Raw genomic sequence first — 13,485 nt, 5'->3', positions numbered from 1 at the left:
GTTCTGTATTGTACTCTACTAAACTCTGCTGGTGTGTTCTGTATTGTACTCTACTAAACTCTACTGGTGTGTTCTGTATTGTACTCTATTAAACTCTACTGGTGTGTTCTGTATTGTACTCTACTAAACTCCAATAAACACTACTAAACTCTACTAGTGTGTTCTGTATTGTACTCTATTAAACTTTACTGGTGTGTTCTGTATTGTACTCTACTAAACTCTACTAGTGTGTTCTGTATTGTAATCTACTAAACTCCAATAAACACTACTAAACTCTACTGGTGTGTTCTGTATTGTACTCTACTAAACTCTACTAGTGTGTTCTGTATTGTACTCTACTAAACTCTACTGGTGTATTCTGTATTGTACTCTACTAAACTCCAATAAACACTACTAAACTCTACTGGTGTGTTCTGTATTGTACTCTACTAAACTCTACTGGTGTATTCTGTATTGTACTCTACTAAACTCCAATAAACACTACTAAACTCTACTGGTGTGTTCTGTATTGTACTCTACTAAACTCTACTGGTGTATTCTGTATTGTACTCTACTAAACTCTACTGGTGTGTTCTGTATTGTACTCTACTAAACTCTACTGGTGTGTTCTGTATTGTACTCTACTAAACTCTACTGGTGTGTTCTGTATTGTACTCTACTAAACTCCAATAAACACTACTAAACTCTACTGGTGTGTTCTGTATTGTACTCTACTAAACTCCAATAAACACTACTAAACTATACCGGTGTGTTCTGTATTGTACTCTACTAAACTCCAAAAAACACTACTAAACTCTACTGGTGTGTTCTGTATTGTACTCTACTAAACTCCAATAAACACTACTAAACTCTACTGGTGTGTTCTGTATTGTACTCTATTAAACTCTACTGGTGTGTTCTGTATTGTACTCTACTAAACTCTACTGGTGTGTTCTGTATTGTACTCTATTAAACTCTACTGGTGTATTCTGTATTGTACTCTACTAAACTCCAATAAACACTACTAAACTCTACTGGTGTATTCTGTATTGTACACTACTAAACTCTACTGGTGTGTTCTGTATTGTACTCTACTAAACTCTACTGGTGTATTCTGTATTGTACTCTACTAAACTCCAATAAACACTACTAAACTCTACTGGTGTGTTCTGTATTGTACTCTACTAAACTCTACTGGTGTATTCTGTACTATACTCTACTAAACTCCAATAAACACTACTAAACTTTACTGGTGTATTCTGTATTGTACTCTACTAAACTCTACTGGTGTGTTCTGTATTGTACTCTACTAAACTCTACTGGTGTGTTCTGTATTGTACTCTACTAAACTCTACTGGTGTGTTCTGTATTGTACTCTACTAAACTCCAATAAACACTACTAAACTCTACTGGTGTGTTCTGTATTGTACTCTACTAAACTCTACTGGTGTGTTCTGTATTGTACTCTACTAAACTCTACTGGTGTGTTCTGTATTGTACTCTACTAAACTCTACTAGTGTGTTCTGTATTGTACTCTATTAAACTCTACTGGTGTGTTCTGTATTGTACTCTACTAAACTCCAATAAACACTACTAAACTCTACTAGTGTGTTCTGTATTGTACTCTACTAAACTCTACTGGTGTGTTCTGTATTGTACTCTACTAAACTCTACTAGTGTGTTCTGTATTGTACTCTACTAAACTCTACTGGTGTGTTCTGTATTGTACTCTACTAAACTCTACTGGTGTATTCTGTATTGTACTCTACTAAACTCCAATAAACACTACTAAACTCTACTGGTGTGTTCTGTATTGTACTCTACTAAACTCTACTGGTGTGTTCTGTATTGTACTCTACTAAACTCTACTAGTGTGTTCTGTATTGTACTCTACTAAACTCTACTGGTGTATGCTGTATTGTACTCTACTAAACTCCAATAAACACTACTAAACTCTACTGGTGTGTGACAGAGACAGACAGACAGACCTCTCTCTACAGTAATAACTATGACAGAGACAGACAGACAGACCTCTCTCTACGGTAATAACCATAACAGAGACAGACAGACAGACCTCTCTCTACAGTAATAACCATAACAGAGACAGACAGACAGACCTCCCTCTACAGTAATAACCATAACAGAGACAGACAGAAAGACCTCTCTCTACAGTAATAACCATAACAGAGACAGACAGACAGACCTCTCTCTACAGTAATAACCATAACAGAGACAGACAGACAGACCTCTCTCTACAGTAATAACCATAACAGAGACAGACAGACAGACCTCTCTCTACAGTAATAACCATAACAGAGACAGACAGACAGACCTCCCTCTACAGTAATAACCATAACAGAGACAGACAGACAGACCTCTCTCTACAGTAATAACCATAACAGAGACAGACAGACAGACCTCTCTCTACAGTATTAACCATGACAGAGACAGACAGACAGACCTCTCTTTACAGTAATAACCATAACAGAGACAGACAGACAGACCTCCCTCTACAGTAATAACCATAACAGAGACAGACCTCTCTCTACAGTAATAACCATAACAGAGACAGACCTCTCTCTACAGTAATAACCATAACAGAGACAGACAGACAGACCTCTCTCTACAGTAATAACCATAACAGAGACAGACCTCCCTATACAGTAATAACCATAACAGAGACAGACCTCTCTCTACAGTAATAACCATAACAGAGACCGACAGACAGACCTCTCTCTACAGTAATAACCATAACAGAGACAGACAGACAGACCTCTCTCTACAGTAATAACCATAACAGAGACAGACAGACAGACCTCCCTCTACAGTAATAACCATAACAGAGACAGACCTCTCTCTACAGTAATAACCATAACAGAGACAGACCTCTCTCTACAGTAATAACCATAACAGAGACAGACAGACAGACCTCTCTCTACAGTAATAACCATAACAGAGACAGACCTCCCTATACAGTAATAACCATAACAGAGACAGACCTCTCTCTACAGTAATAACCATGACAGAGACAGACCTCTCTCTACAGTAATAACCATAACAGAGACAGACCTCTCTCTACAGTAATAACCATAACAGAGACAGACCTCTCTCTACAGTAATAACCATAACAGAGACAGACAGACAGACCTCTCTCTACAGTAATAACCATGACAGAGACAGACAGACCTCTACAGCAATAACTATGACAGAGACAGACAGACAGACCTCTACAGTAATAACCATAACAGAGACAGACAGACCTCTCTCTACAGTAATAACCATAACAGAGACAGACCTCTCTCTACAGTAATAACCATAACAGAGACAGACAGACAGACCTCTCTCTACAGTAATAACCATAACAGAGACAGACAGAAAGACCTCTCTCTACAGTAATAACCATAACAGAGACAGACAGACAGACCTCTCTCTACAGTAATAACCATAACAGAGACAGACAGACAGACCTCTCTCTACAGTAATAACCATAACAGAGACAGACAGAAAGACCTCTCTCTACAGTAATAACCATAACAGAGACAGACAGACAGACCTCTCTCTACAGTAATAACCATAACAGAGACAGACAGACAGACCTCTCTCTATAGTAATAACCATAACAGAGACAGACCTCTCTCTACAGTAATAACCATAACAGAGACAGACCTCTCTCTACAGTAATAACCATAACACCTACATCTGAGGGAGTGAGAGTTGAATCATACTAATCTTGAAAGGCTGAACAACTCACCAGGATGGAGGCCAGTATTGGTGTCTTAATGATCCACCAGAACATCTCCGTCTTTTCAATTATGTCCCAGCACCTGGTAACATATAGGTGACATCACATATATTATTACATATATCACAACACCTGGTAACATATAGCTGATATCACATATATTATTACATATATCACAACACCTGGTAACATATAGGTGATATCACATATATTATTACATATATCACAGCATCTGGTAACATATAGGTGATATCACATATATTATTACATATATCACAACACCTGGTAACATATAGGTGACATCACATATATTATTACATATATCACAACACCTGGTAACATATAGGTGATATCACATATATTATTACATATATCACAACACCTGGTAACATAGAGGTGACATCACATATAATATTACATATATCACATCACCTGGTAACATATAGGTGACATCACATATATTATTACATACATCACAGCATCTGGTAACATATAGGTGACATCACATATATTATTACATATATCACAGCACCTGGTAACATATAGGTGACATCACATATATTATTACATATATCACAACACCTGGTAACATATAGGTGACATCACATATAATATTACATATATCACAACAACTGGTAACATATAGGTGACATCACATATATTATTACATATATCACAACACCTGGTAACATATAGCTGATATCACATATATTATTACATATATCACAACACCTGGTAACATATAGCTGATATCACATATATTATTACATATATCACAGCATCTGGTAACATATAGGTGACATCACATATATTATTACATATATCACAACACCTGGTAACATATAGGTGACATCACATATATTATTACATATATCACAACACCTGGTAACATATAGGTGACATCACATATATTATTACATATATCACAGCACCTGGTAACATATAGGTGACATCACATATAATATTACATATATCACAGCATCTGGTAACATATAGGTGACATCACATATATTATTACATATATCACATCACCTGGTAACATATAGGTGACATCACATATATTATTACATATATCACATCACCTGGTAACATATAGGTGACATCACATATATTATTACATATATCACAACACCTGGTAACATATAGGTGACATCACATATAATATTACATATATCACAACAACTGGTAACATATAGGTGACATCACATATATTATTACATATATCACATCACCTGGTAACATATAGGTGACATCACATATATTATTACATATATCACATCACCTGGTAACATATAGGTGACATCACATATATTATTACATATATCACAACACCTGGTAACATATAGGTGATATCACATATATTATAACACCTGGTAACATATAGGTGACATCACATATATTATAACACCTGGTAACATATAGGTGACATCACATATATTATTACATATATCACATCACCTGGTAACATATAGGTGACATCACATATATTATTACATATATCACAACACCTGGTAACATATAGGTGATATCACATATATTATAACACCTGGTAACATATAGGTGACATCACATATATTATTACATATATCACATCAGCTGGTAACATATAGGTGACATCACATATATTATTACATATATCACATCACCTGGTAACATATAGGTGACATCACATATATTATTACATATATCACAACACCTGGTAACATATAGGTGATATCACATATATTATAACACCTGGTAACATATAGGTGACATCACATATATTATAACACCTGGTAACATATAGGTGACATCACATATATTATTACATATATCACATCACCTGGTAACATATAGGTGACATCACATATATTATTACATATATCACAACACCTGGTAACATATAGGTGATATCACATATATTATAACACCTGGTAACATATAGGTGACATCACATATATTATTACATATATCACAACACCTGGTAACATATACACTACTGTTCAAAAGTTTGTGGTCACTTAGAAATGCCCTTGCTTTTGAAAGAAAAGCACATTTTTAAAATAACATTAAATTGTCTACAGTGTAGACATTGTTAATGTTGTAAATGACTATTGTAGGTGGAAACGGCAAATTTTTTATGGAATATCTACATAGGCGTACAGAGGCCCATTATCAGCAACCATCACTCCTGTGTTCCGATGGCACGTCGTGTTAGCTAATCTAAATGTATCATTTTAAAAGGCTAATTGATCATTAGAAAACTCTTTTGCAATTATGTTGTTCTGATTAATGAAGCAATAAAACTGGCCTTCATTAGACTAGTTGAGTATCTGGAGCATCAGCAATTGTTTGTTTGAGGCCTCCTCTATTCCTGCTATTATTGAAAGAGATTGTGATACCTCACATCTCAAAATAGGGCTACTTAATGTTAGATCACTCACTTCCAAGGCAGTTATAGTCCATGAACTAATCACTGATCATAATCTTGATGTGATTGGCCTGACTGAAACATGGTTTAAGCCTGATGAATTTACTGTGTTAAATGAGGCCTCACCTCCTGGTTACGCTAGTGACCATATCCCCCGTGCATTCCGCAAAGGCGGAGGTGTTGCAAACATTTACGATAGCAAATTTCAATTTACACAAAAAAAACCTATGTTTTCGTCTTTTGAGCTTTTAGTCATGAAATCTATGCAGCCTACTCAATCACTTTTTATAGCTACTTTTTTACAGGCCTCCTGGGCCATAAACAGCATTCCTCACTGAGTTCCCTGAATTCCTATCGGACCTTGTAGTCATGGCAGATAATATTCAAATGTTTGGAGACTTTAATATTCACATGGAAAAGTCCACAGACCCACTCCAAAAGGCTTTCGGAGCCATCATCGACTCAGTGGGTTTTGTCCAACATGTCTCTGGACATACTCACTATCACAGTCATACTCTGGACCTAGTTTTGTCCCGTGGAATAAATGTTGTGGATCTTAATGTTTTTCCTCATAATACTGGATTATCTGACCACCATTTTATTATGTTTGCAATCTCAACAAATAATCTGCTCAGACTCCAACCAAGGATCATCAAAAGTCGTGCTATAAATTCTCGAAAAACCGAAAGATTCCTTGATGCCCTTCCAGACTCCTTCTGCCTACCCAAGGACGTCAGAGGACAACAATCATCTAACCACCTAACTGAGGAACTCAATTTAACCTTGCGCAATACCCTAGATGCAGTTGCACCCCTAAAAACAACAAAACATTTGCCATAAGAAACTAGCTCCCTGGTATACAGAAAATACCTGGGCTCTGAAGCTTCCAGAAAATTGGAACGGAAATGCGCTACACCAAACTGGAAGTCTTCCGACTAGCTTGGAAAGACAGTACCGTGCAGTATCGAAGAGCCCTCACTGCTGCTCAATCATCCTATTTTTCCAACTTAATTGAGGAAAATAAGAACCATCCAAAATGTATTTATGATACTGTCGCAAAGCTAACTAAAAAGCAGCATTCCCCAAGAGCTTCACTTCAGCAGTGACAAATTCATGAACTTCTTTGAGGAAAAGATCATGATCATTAGAAAGCAAATTACGGACTCCTCTTTAAATCTGCGTATTCCTCCAAAGCTCAGATGTCGGTAGTCTGCACAACACTGCCAGGACCTAGGATCAAGGGACACACTCAAGTGTTTTAGTACTATATCTCTTGACACATCGATGAAAATAATCATGGCCTCTAAACCTTCAAGCTGCATACTGGACCCTATTCCAACTAAACTACTGCTTCCTGTGCTTGGCCCTCCTATGTTGACCTTAATAAACGGCTCACTATCCACCGCATGTGTACCAAACTCACTAAAGGTGACAGTAATAAAGCCTGTCTTGAAAAAGCCAAACCTTGACCCAGAAAATATAAAAAACTATCAGCCAATATCGAATCTTCCATTCCTCTCAAAGATTTTAGAAAAAGCTGTTGGGCAGCAACTCACTGCTTTCCTGAAGACAAACAATGTATACGAAAAGCTTAAGTCTGGTTTTAGACCCAATCATAGCACTAAGACTGCACTTGTGAAACTGGTAAATTAACTTTTAATGGCGTCAGACCGAGGCTCTGCATCTGTCCTCGTGCTCCTAGACCTTAGTGCTGCTTTGATACCATCGATCACCACATTCTTTTGTTACTTCTAGGTTAGACTACTGCTATGCTCTACTTTCCGGCTACCCGGATAAAGCACTAAATAAACTTCAGTTAGTGCTAAACACGGCTGCTAGAATTTTGAATAGAACCCAGAAACGTTATCATATTACTCCAGTGCTAGCCTCCCTACAATGGCTTCCTGTTAAGGCAAGGGCTGATTTCAAGATTTTACTGCTAACCTACAAAGCATTACATGGGCTTGCTCCTACCTACCTTTCCGATTTGGTCCTGCCGTACATACCTACATGTACGCTACGGTCACAAGACGCAGGCCTCCTAATTGTCCCTAGAATTTCTAAGCAAACAGCTGGAGGCAGGGCTTTCTCCTATAGAGCTCAATTTTTATGGAATGATCTGCCTATCCATGTGAGAGACGCAGACTCGGTCTCAACCTTTAAGTTTTTACTGAAGACTCATCTCTTCAGTAGGTCCTATGATTGAGTGTAGTCTGGCCCAGGGGTATGAAGGTGAACGGAAAGGCACTGGAGCAACGAACCGCCCTTGCTGTCTCTGCCTGGCCGGTTCCCCTCTCTCCACTGGGATTCTCTGCCTCTAACCCTATTACGGGGGCTGAGTTACTGGCTTACTGGTGCTCTTCCATGCCGTCCCTAGGAGGGGTGCGTCACTTGAGTGGGTTGAGTCACTGACGTGGTCTTCCTGTCTGGGTTGGCGCGCCCCCTTGGATTGTGCCGTGGCAGAAATCTTCGTGGGCTATACTCGGCCTTGTCTCAGGATGGTAAGTTGGTGGTTGAAGATATCCCTCTAGTGGTGTGGGGGCTGTGCTTTGACAAAGTGGGTGGGGTTATATCCTGTCTGTTTGGCCCTGTCCGGGGGTATCATCGGATGGGGCCACAGTGTCTCCTGACCCCTCCTGTCTCAGCCTCCAGTATTTATGCTGCAGTAGTTTGTGTCGTGGGGCTAGGGTCAGTCTGTTATATCTGGAGTATTTCTCCTGTCTTATCCGGTGTACTGTGTGAATTTAAGTCTGCTCTCTCTAATTCTCTCTCTCTTTTTCTCTCTTTCTTTCTCTCTTTCTCTCTTTCTTTCTTTCTCTCCCTCTCTCGGAGGACCTGAGCCCTAGGACCATGTCTCAGGACTACCTGGCCTGATGACTCCTTGCTGTCCCCAGTCCACCTGGCCGTGCTACTGCTCCAGTTTCAACTGTTCTGCCTGCGGCTATGGAAACCTGACCTGTTCACCGGACGTGCTACCTGTCCCAGACCTGCTGTTTTCAACTCTCTAGAGACAGCAGGAGCAGTAGAGATACTCTCAATGATCGGCTATGAAAAGCCAACTGACATTTACTCCTGAGGTGCTGACCTGTTGCACCCTCGACAACCACTGTGATTATTATTATTTGACCATGCTGGTCATTTATAAACATTTGAACATCTTGGCCATGTTCTGTTATAATCTCCACCCGGCACAGCCAGAAGAGGACTAGCCACCCCTCATAGCCTGGTTCCGCTCTAGGTTTCTTCCTAGGTTCTGTCCTTTCTAGGGAGTTTTTCCTAGCCACCGTGCTTCTACACCTGCATTGTTTGCTGTTTGGTTTCCGTACAGCACTTTGTGACATCAGCTGATGTAAAATACCCAAATAAATACATTTGATTGATTACAGTTGAAATGAGTCACATGCTGAGGTCTAGCCGGAGAGGACAAGAATTAGACCCCACATGTCGGAGAGCTTTTCTTACCCCATGTCATTATAGTAGGCCTTCGCAACACCCCAAGCTGTGATGAAGATGGTTGGCCCTCCTGCAAGAGAAAAGCACACACCCAATCAATGTCTGGTCAAGGCAATCCCAGAATATAGACAGACAAACTTACAGCAAACAATCAGACAGACACAGACCAATCAGACAGACAGACATAAACGCTTGCCCAAGCCAATCAGACAGATTGGCAAACAGACAAACTTACCCCAGCCAGTCAGACAGACAGACATACAGAGAGACAGTCAGACAGACAGACACACTTACCCCAGCCAATCAGACAGTCAGACAGACAGACACACTTACCCCAGCCAATCAGACAGACAGACAGACAGACACACTTACCCATGCCAATCAGACAGACAGACACACTCACCCCAGCCAATCAGACAGACAGACAGACAGACAGACACACTTACCCATGCCAATCAGACAGACACACTCACCCCAGTCAATCAGACAGGCAGACACACTCACCCCAGCCAATCAGAATGTAGCACCAGAAGTACTTTCTCTCAGAGAAGAAGGAAACTGCCAATAGGGCGCGGAGATACAGGCCTTCCACCAGCAGCCAGAAGAAGCTGGCCATTATACAGTACTGGAAGAAGACCATCACCGCCTTGCAGCCCACCTGACAACACAGAGAGATATACGGTATCAGTCCACCTGACAGAGATATACAGTATCATTCCACCTGACAGAGATATACAGTATCAGTCCACCTGACAGAGATATACAGTATCATTCCACCTGACAGAGATGTACAGTATCATTCCACCTGATAGAGATATACAGTATCAGTCCACATGGCAGAGATATACAGTATCATTCCACCTGACAGAGATATACAGTATCATTCCACCTGACAGAGATATACAGTATCAGTCCACCTGACAGAGATATACAGTATCAGTCCACCTGACAGAGATATACAGTATCATTCCACCTGACAAAGATATACAGTATCATTCCACCTGACAGAGATATACAGTATCATTCCACCTGACAGAGAAATACAGTATCATTCCACCTGACAGAGATATACAGTATCAGTCCACCTGACAGAGATATACAGTATCATTCCACCTGACAGAGATATACAGTATCAGTCCACCTGACAGAGATATACAGTATCATTCCACCTGACAGAGATATACAGTATCATTCCACCTGACAGAGATATACAGTATCATTCCACCTGACAGAGATATACAGTATCATTCCACCTGACAGAGACATACAGTATCAGTCCACATGACAGAGATATACAGTATCATTCCACCTGACAGAGATGTACAGTATCATTCCACCTGACAGAGATATACAGTATCAGTCCACATGGCAGAGATATACAGTATCATTCCACCTGACAGAGATATACAGTATCATTCCACCTGACAGAGATATACAGTATCAGTCCACCTGACAGAGATATACAGTATCAGTCCACCTGACAGAGATATACAGTATCATTCCACCTGACAAAGATATACAGTATCATTCCACCTGACAGAGATATACAGTATCAGTCCACCTGACAGAGATATACAGTATCAGTCCACATGGCAGAGATATACAGTATCATTCCACCTGACAGAGATATACAGTATCATTCCACCTGACAAAGATATACAGTATCATTCCACCTGACAGAGACATACAGTATCAGTCCACATGACAGAGATATACAGTATCATTCCACTTGATAGAGATGTACAGTATCATTCCACCTGACAGAGATATAGGGTATCAGTCCACATGACAGAGATATACAGTATCATTCCACATGACAGAGATATATAGTATCATTCCACCTGACAGAGACATACAGTATCAGTCCACATGACAGAGATATACTGTATCATTCCACCTGACAGAGATATACAGTATCATTCCACCTGACAGAGATATACAGTATCAGTCCACCTGACAGAGATATACAGTATCAGTCCACCTGACAGAGATATACAGTATCATTCCACCTGACATAGATATACAGTATCATTCCACCTGACAGAGATATACAGTATCATTCCACCTGACAGAGATATACAGTATCATTCCACCTGACAGAGATATACAGTATCATTCCACCTGACAGAGATATACAGTATCATTCCACCTGACAGAGATGTACAGTATCATTCCACCTGACAGAGATATACAGTATCATTCCACATGACAGAGATATACTGTATCATTCCACCTGACAGAGATATACAGTATCATTCCGCATGACAGAGATATACAGTATCATTCCACATGACAGAGACATACAGTATCAGTCCACATGACAGAGATATACAGTATCATTCCACCTGACAGAGATATACAGTATCATTCCACATGGCAGAGATATACAGTATCATTCCGCATGACAGAGATTTACAGTATCATTCCACCTGACAGAGATATACAGTATCAGTCCACCTGACAGAGATATACAGTATCATTCCACATGGCAGAGATATACAGTATCATTCCGCATGACAGAGATTTACAGTATCAGTCCACATGACAGAGATATACAGTATCAGTCCACCTGACAGAGATATACAGTATCAGTCCACATGACAGAGATATACAGTATCATTCCACCTGACAGAGATATACAGTATCATTCCACCTGACAGAAATATACAGTATCAGTCCACATGACAGAGATATACAGTATCATTCCACATGACAGAGATATACAGTATCATTCCACCTGACAGAGACATACAGTATCAGTCCACCTGACAGAGATATACTGTATCATTCCACCTGACAGAGATATACAGTATCATTCCACCTGACAGAGATATACTGTATCATTCCACCTGACAGAGATATACAGTATCATTCCACCTGACAGAGACATACAGTATCAGTCCACCTGACAGAGATATACTGTATCATTCCACCTGACAGAGATATACTGTATCATTCCACCTGACAGAGATATACACTATCATTCCACCTGACAGAGATATACAGTATCATTCCACCTGACAGAGATATACAGTATCATTCCACCTGACAGAGATATACAGTATCAGTCCACCTGACAGAGATATACTGTATCATTCCACCTGACAGAGATATACAGTATCAGTCCACCTGACAGAGATATACTGTATCATTCCACCTGACAGAGATATACAGTATCATTCCACCTGACAGAGATATACAGTATCATTCCACCTGACAGAGATATACAGTATCAGTCCACCTGACAAAGATATACAGTATCATTCCACATGACAGAGATATACAGTATCATTCCACCTGACAGAGATATACAGTATCATTCCACCTGACAGAGATATACAGTATCAGTCCACCTGACAGAGACATACAGTATCAGTCCACCTGACAGAGATATACAGTATCATTCCACCTGACAGAGATATACAGTATCATTCCACCTGACAGAGATATACAGTATCATTCCACATGACAGAGATATACTGTATCATTCCACCTGACAGAGATATACAGTATCATTCCACCTGACAGAGATATACAGTATCAGTCCACCTGACAGAGATATACAGTATCATTCCATCTGACAGAGATATACTGTATCATTTCACATGACAGAGATATACAGTATCATTCCACATGACAGAGATATACAGTATCAGTCCACCTGACAGAGATATACAGTATCAGTCCACCTGACAGAGATATACTGTATCATTCCAAGCTATAAGCTATAGACGACACTATCTACCAAGAGAGTTCCCATCTATATTATTCATAGCCGTCTATTTACCATCACAAATCGATGCTGGTACTAAGACCACACTCAACCAACTGTATAAGGCCATAAGCAAACAAGAAAATGCTCACCCAGAAGCGGCGCTCAAATCAGTTTTACCAAATTTC

The 13,485-nt window shown here is 39.7% G+C and overlaps 1 protein-coding gene across 1 annotated transcript in view; it reads right to left on the bottom strand.

The window, feature by feature from the left end:
* vipr1b (vasoactive intestinal peptide receptor 1b) overlaps positions 1–13,485 on the bottom strand; it is a 209,113-nt gene that overhangs the window by 29,039 nt on the left and 166,589 nt on the right. The window contains exons 5-7 of the mRNA XM_071327928.1: positions 10,090–10,243; positions 9,595–9,655; positions 3,732–3,804 (exon numbers count right to left, since the gene is read on the bottom strand). Coding sequence (XP_071184029.1) covers positions 3,732–3,804; positions 9,595–9,655; positions 10,090–10,243 — 288 coding nt within the window. The remainder of the gene's footprint in view (positions 1–3,731; positions 3,805–9,594; positions 9,656–10,089; positions 10,244–13,485) is intronic.

This window comes from Salvelinus alpinus, chromosome 10, assembly GCF_045679555.1.
Source record: "Salvelinus alpinus chromosome 10, SLU_Salpinus.1, whole genome shotgun sequence".
In the NCBI taxonomy this organism is placed as follows: Eukaryota; Metazoa; Chordata; class Actinopteri; order Salmoniformes; family Salmonidae; genus Salvelinus; species Salvelinus alpinus.
Note: the sequence above shows the minus strand (reverse complement) of the source record. Positions and strands in the feature narration are given on the sequence as shown.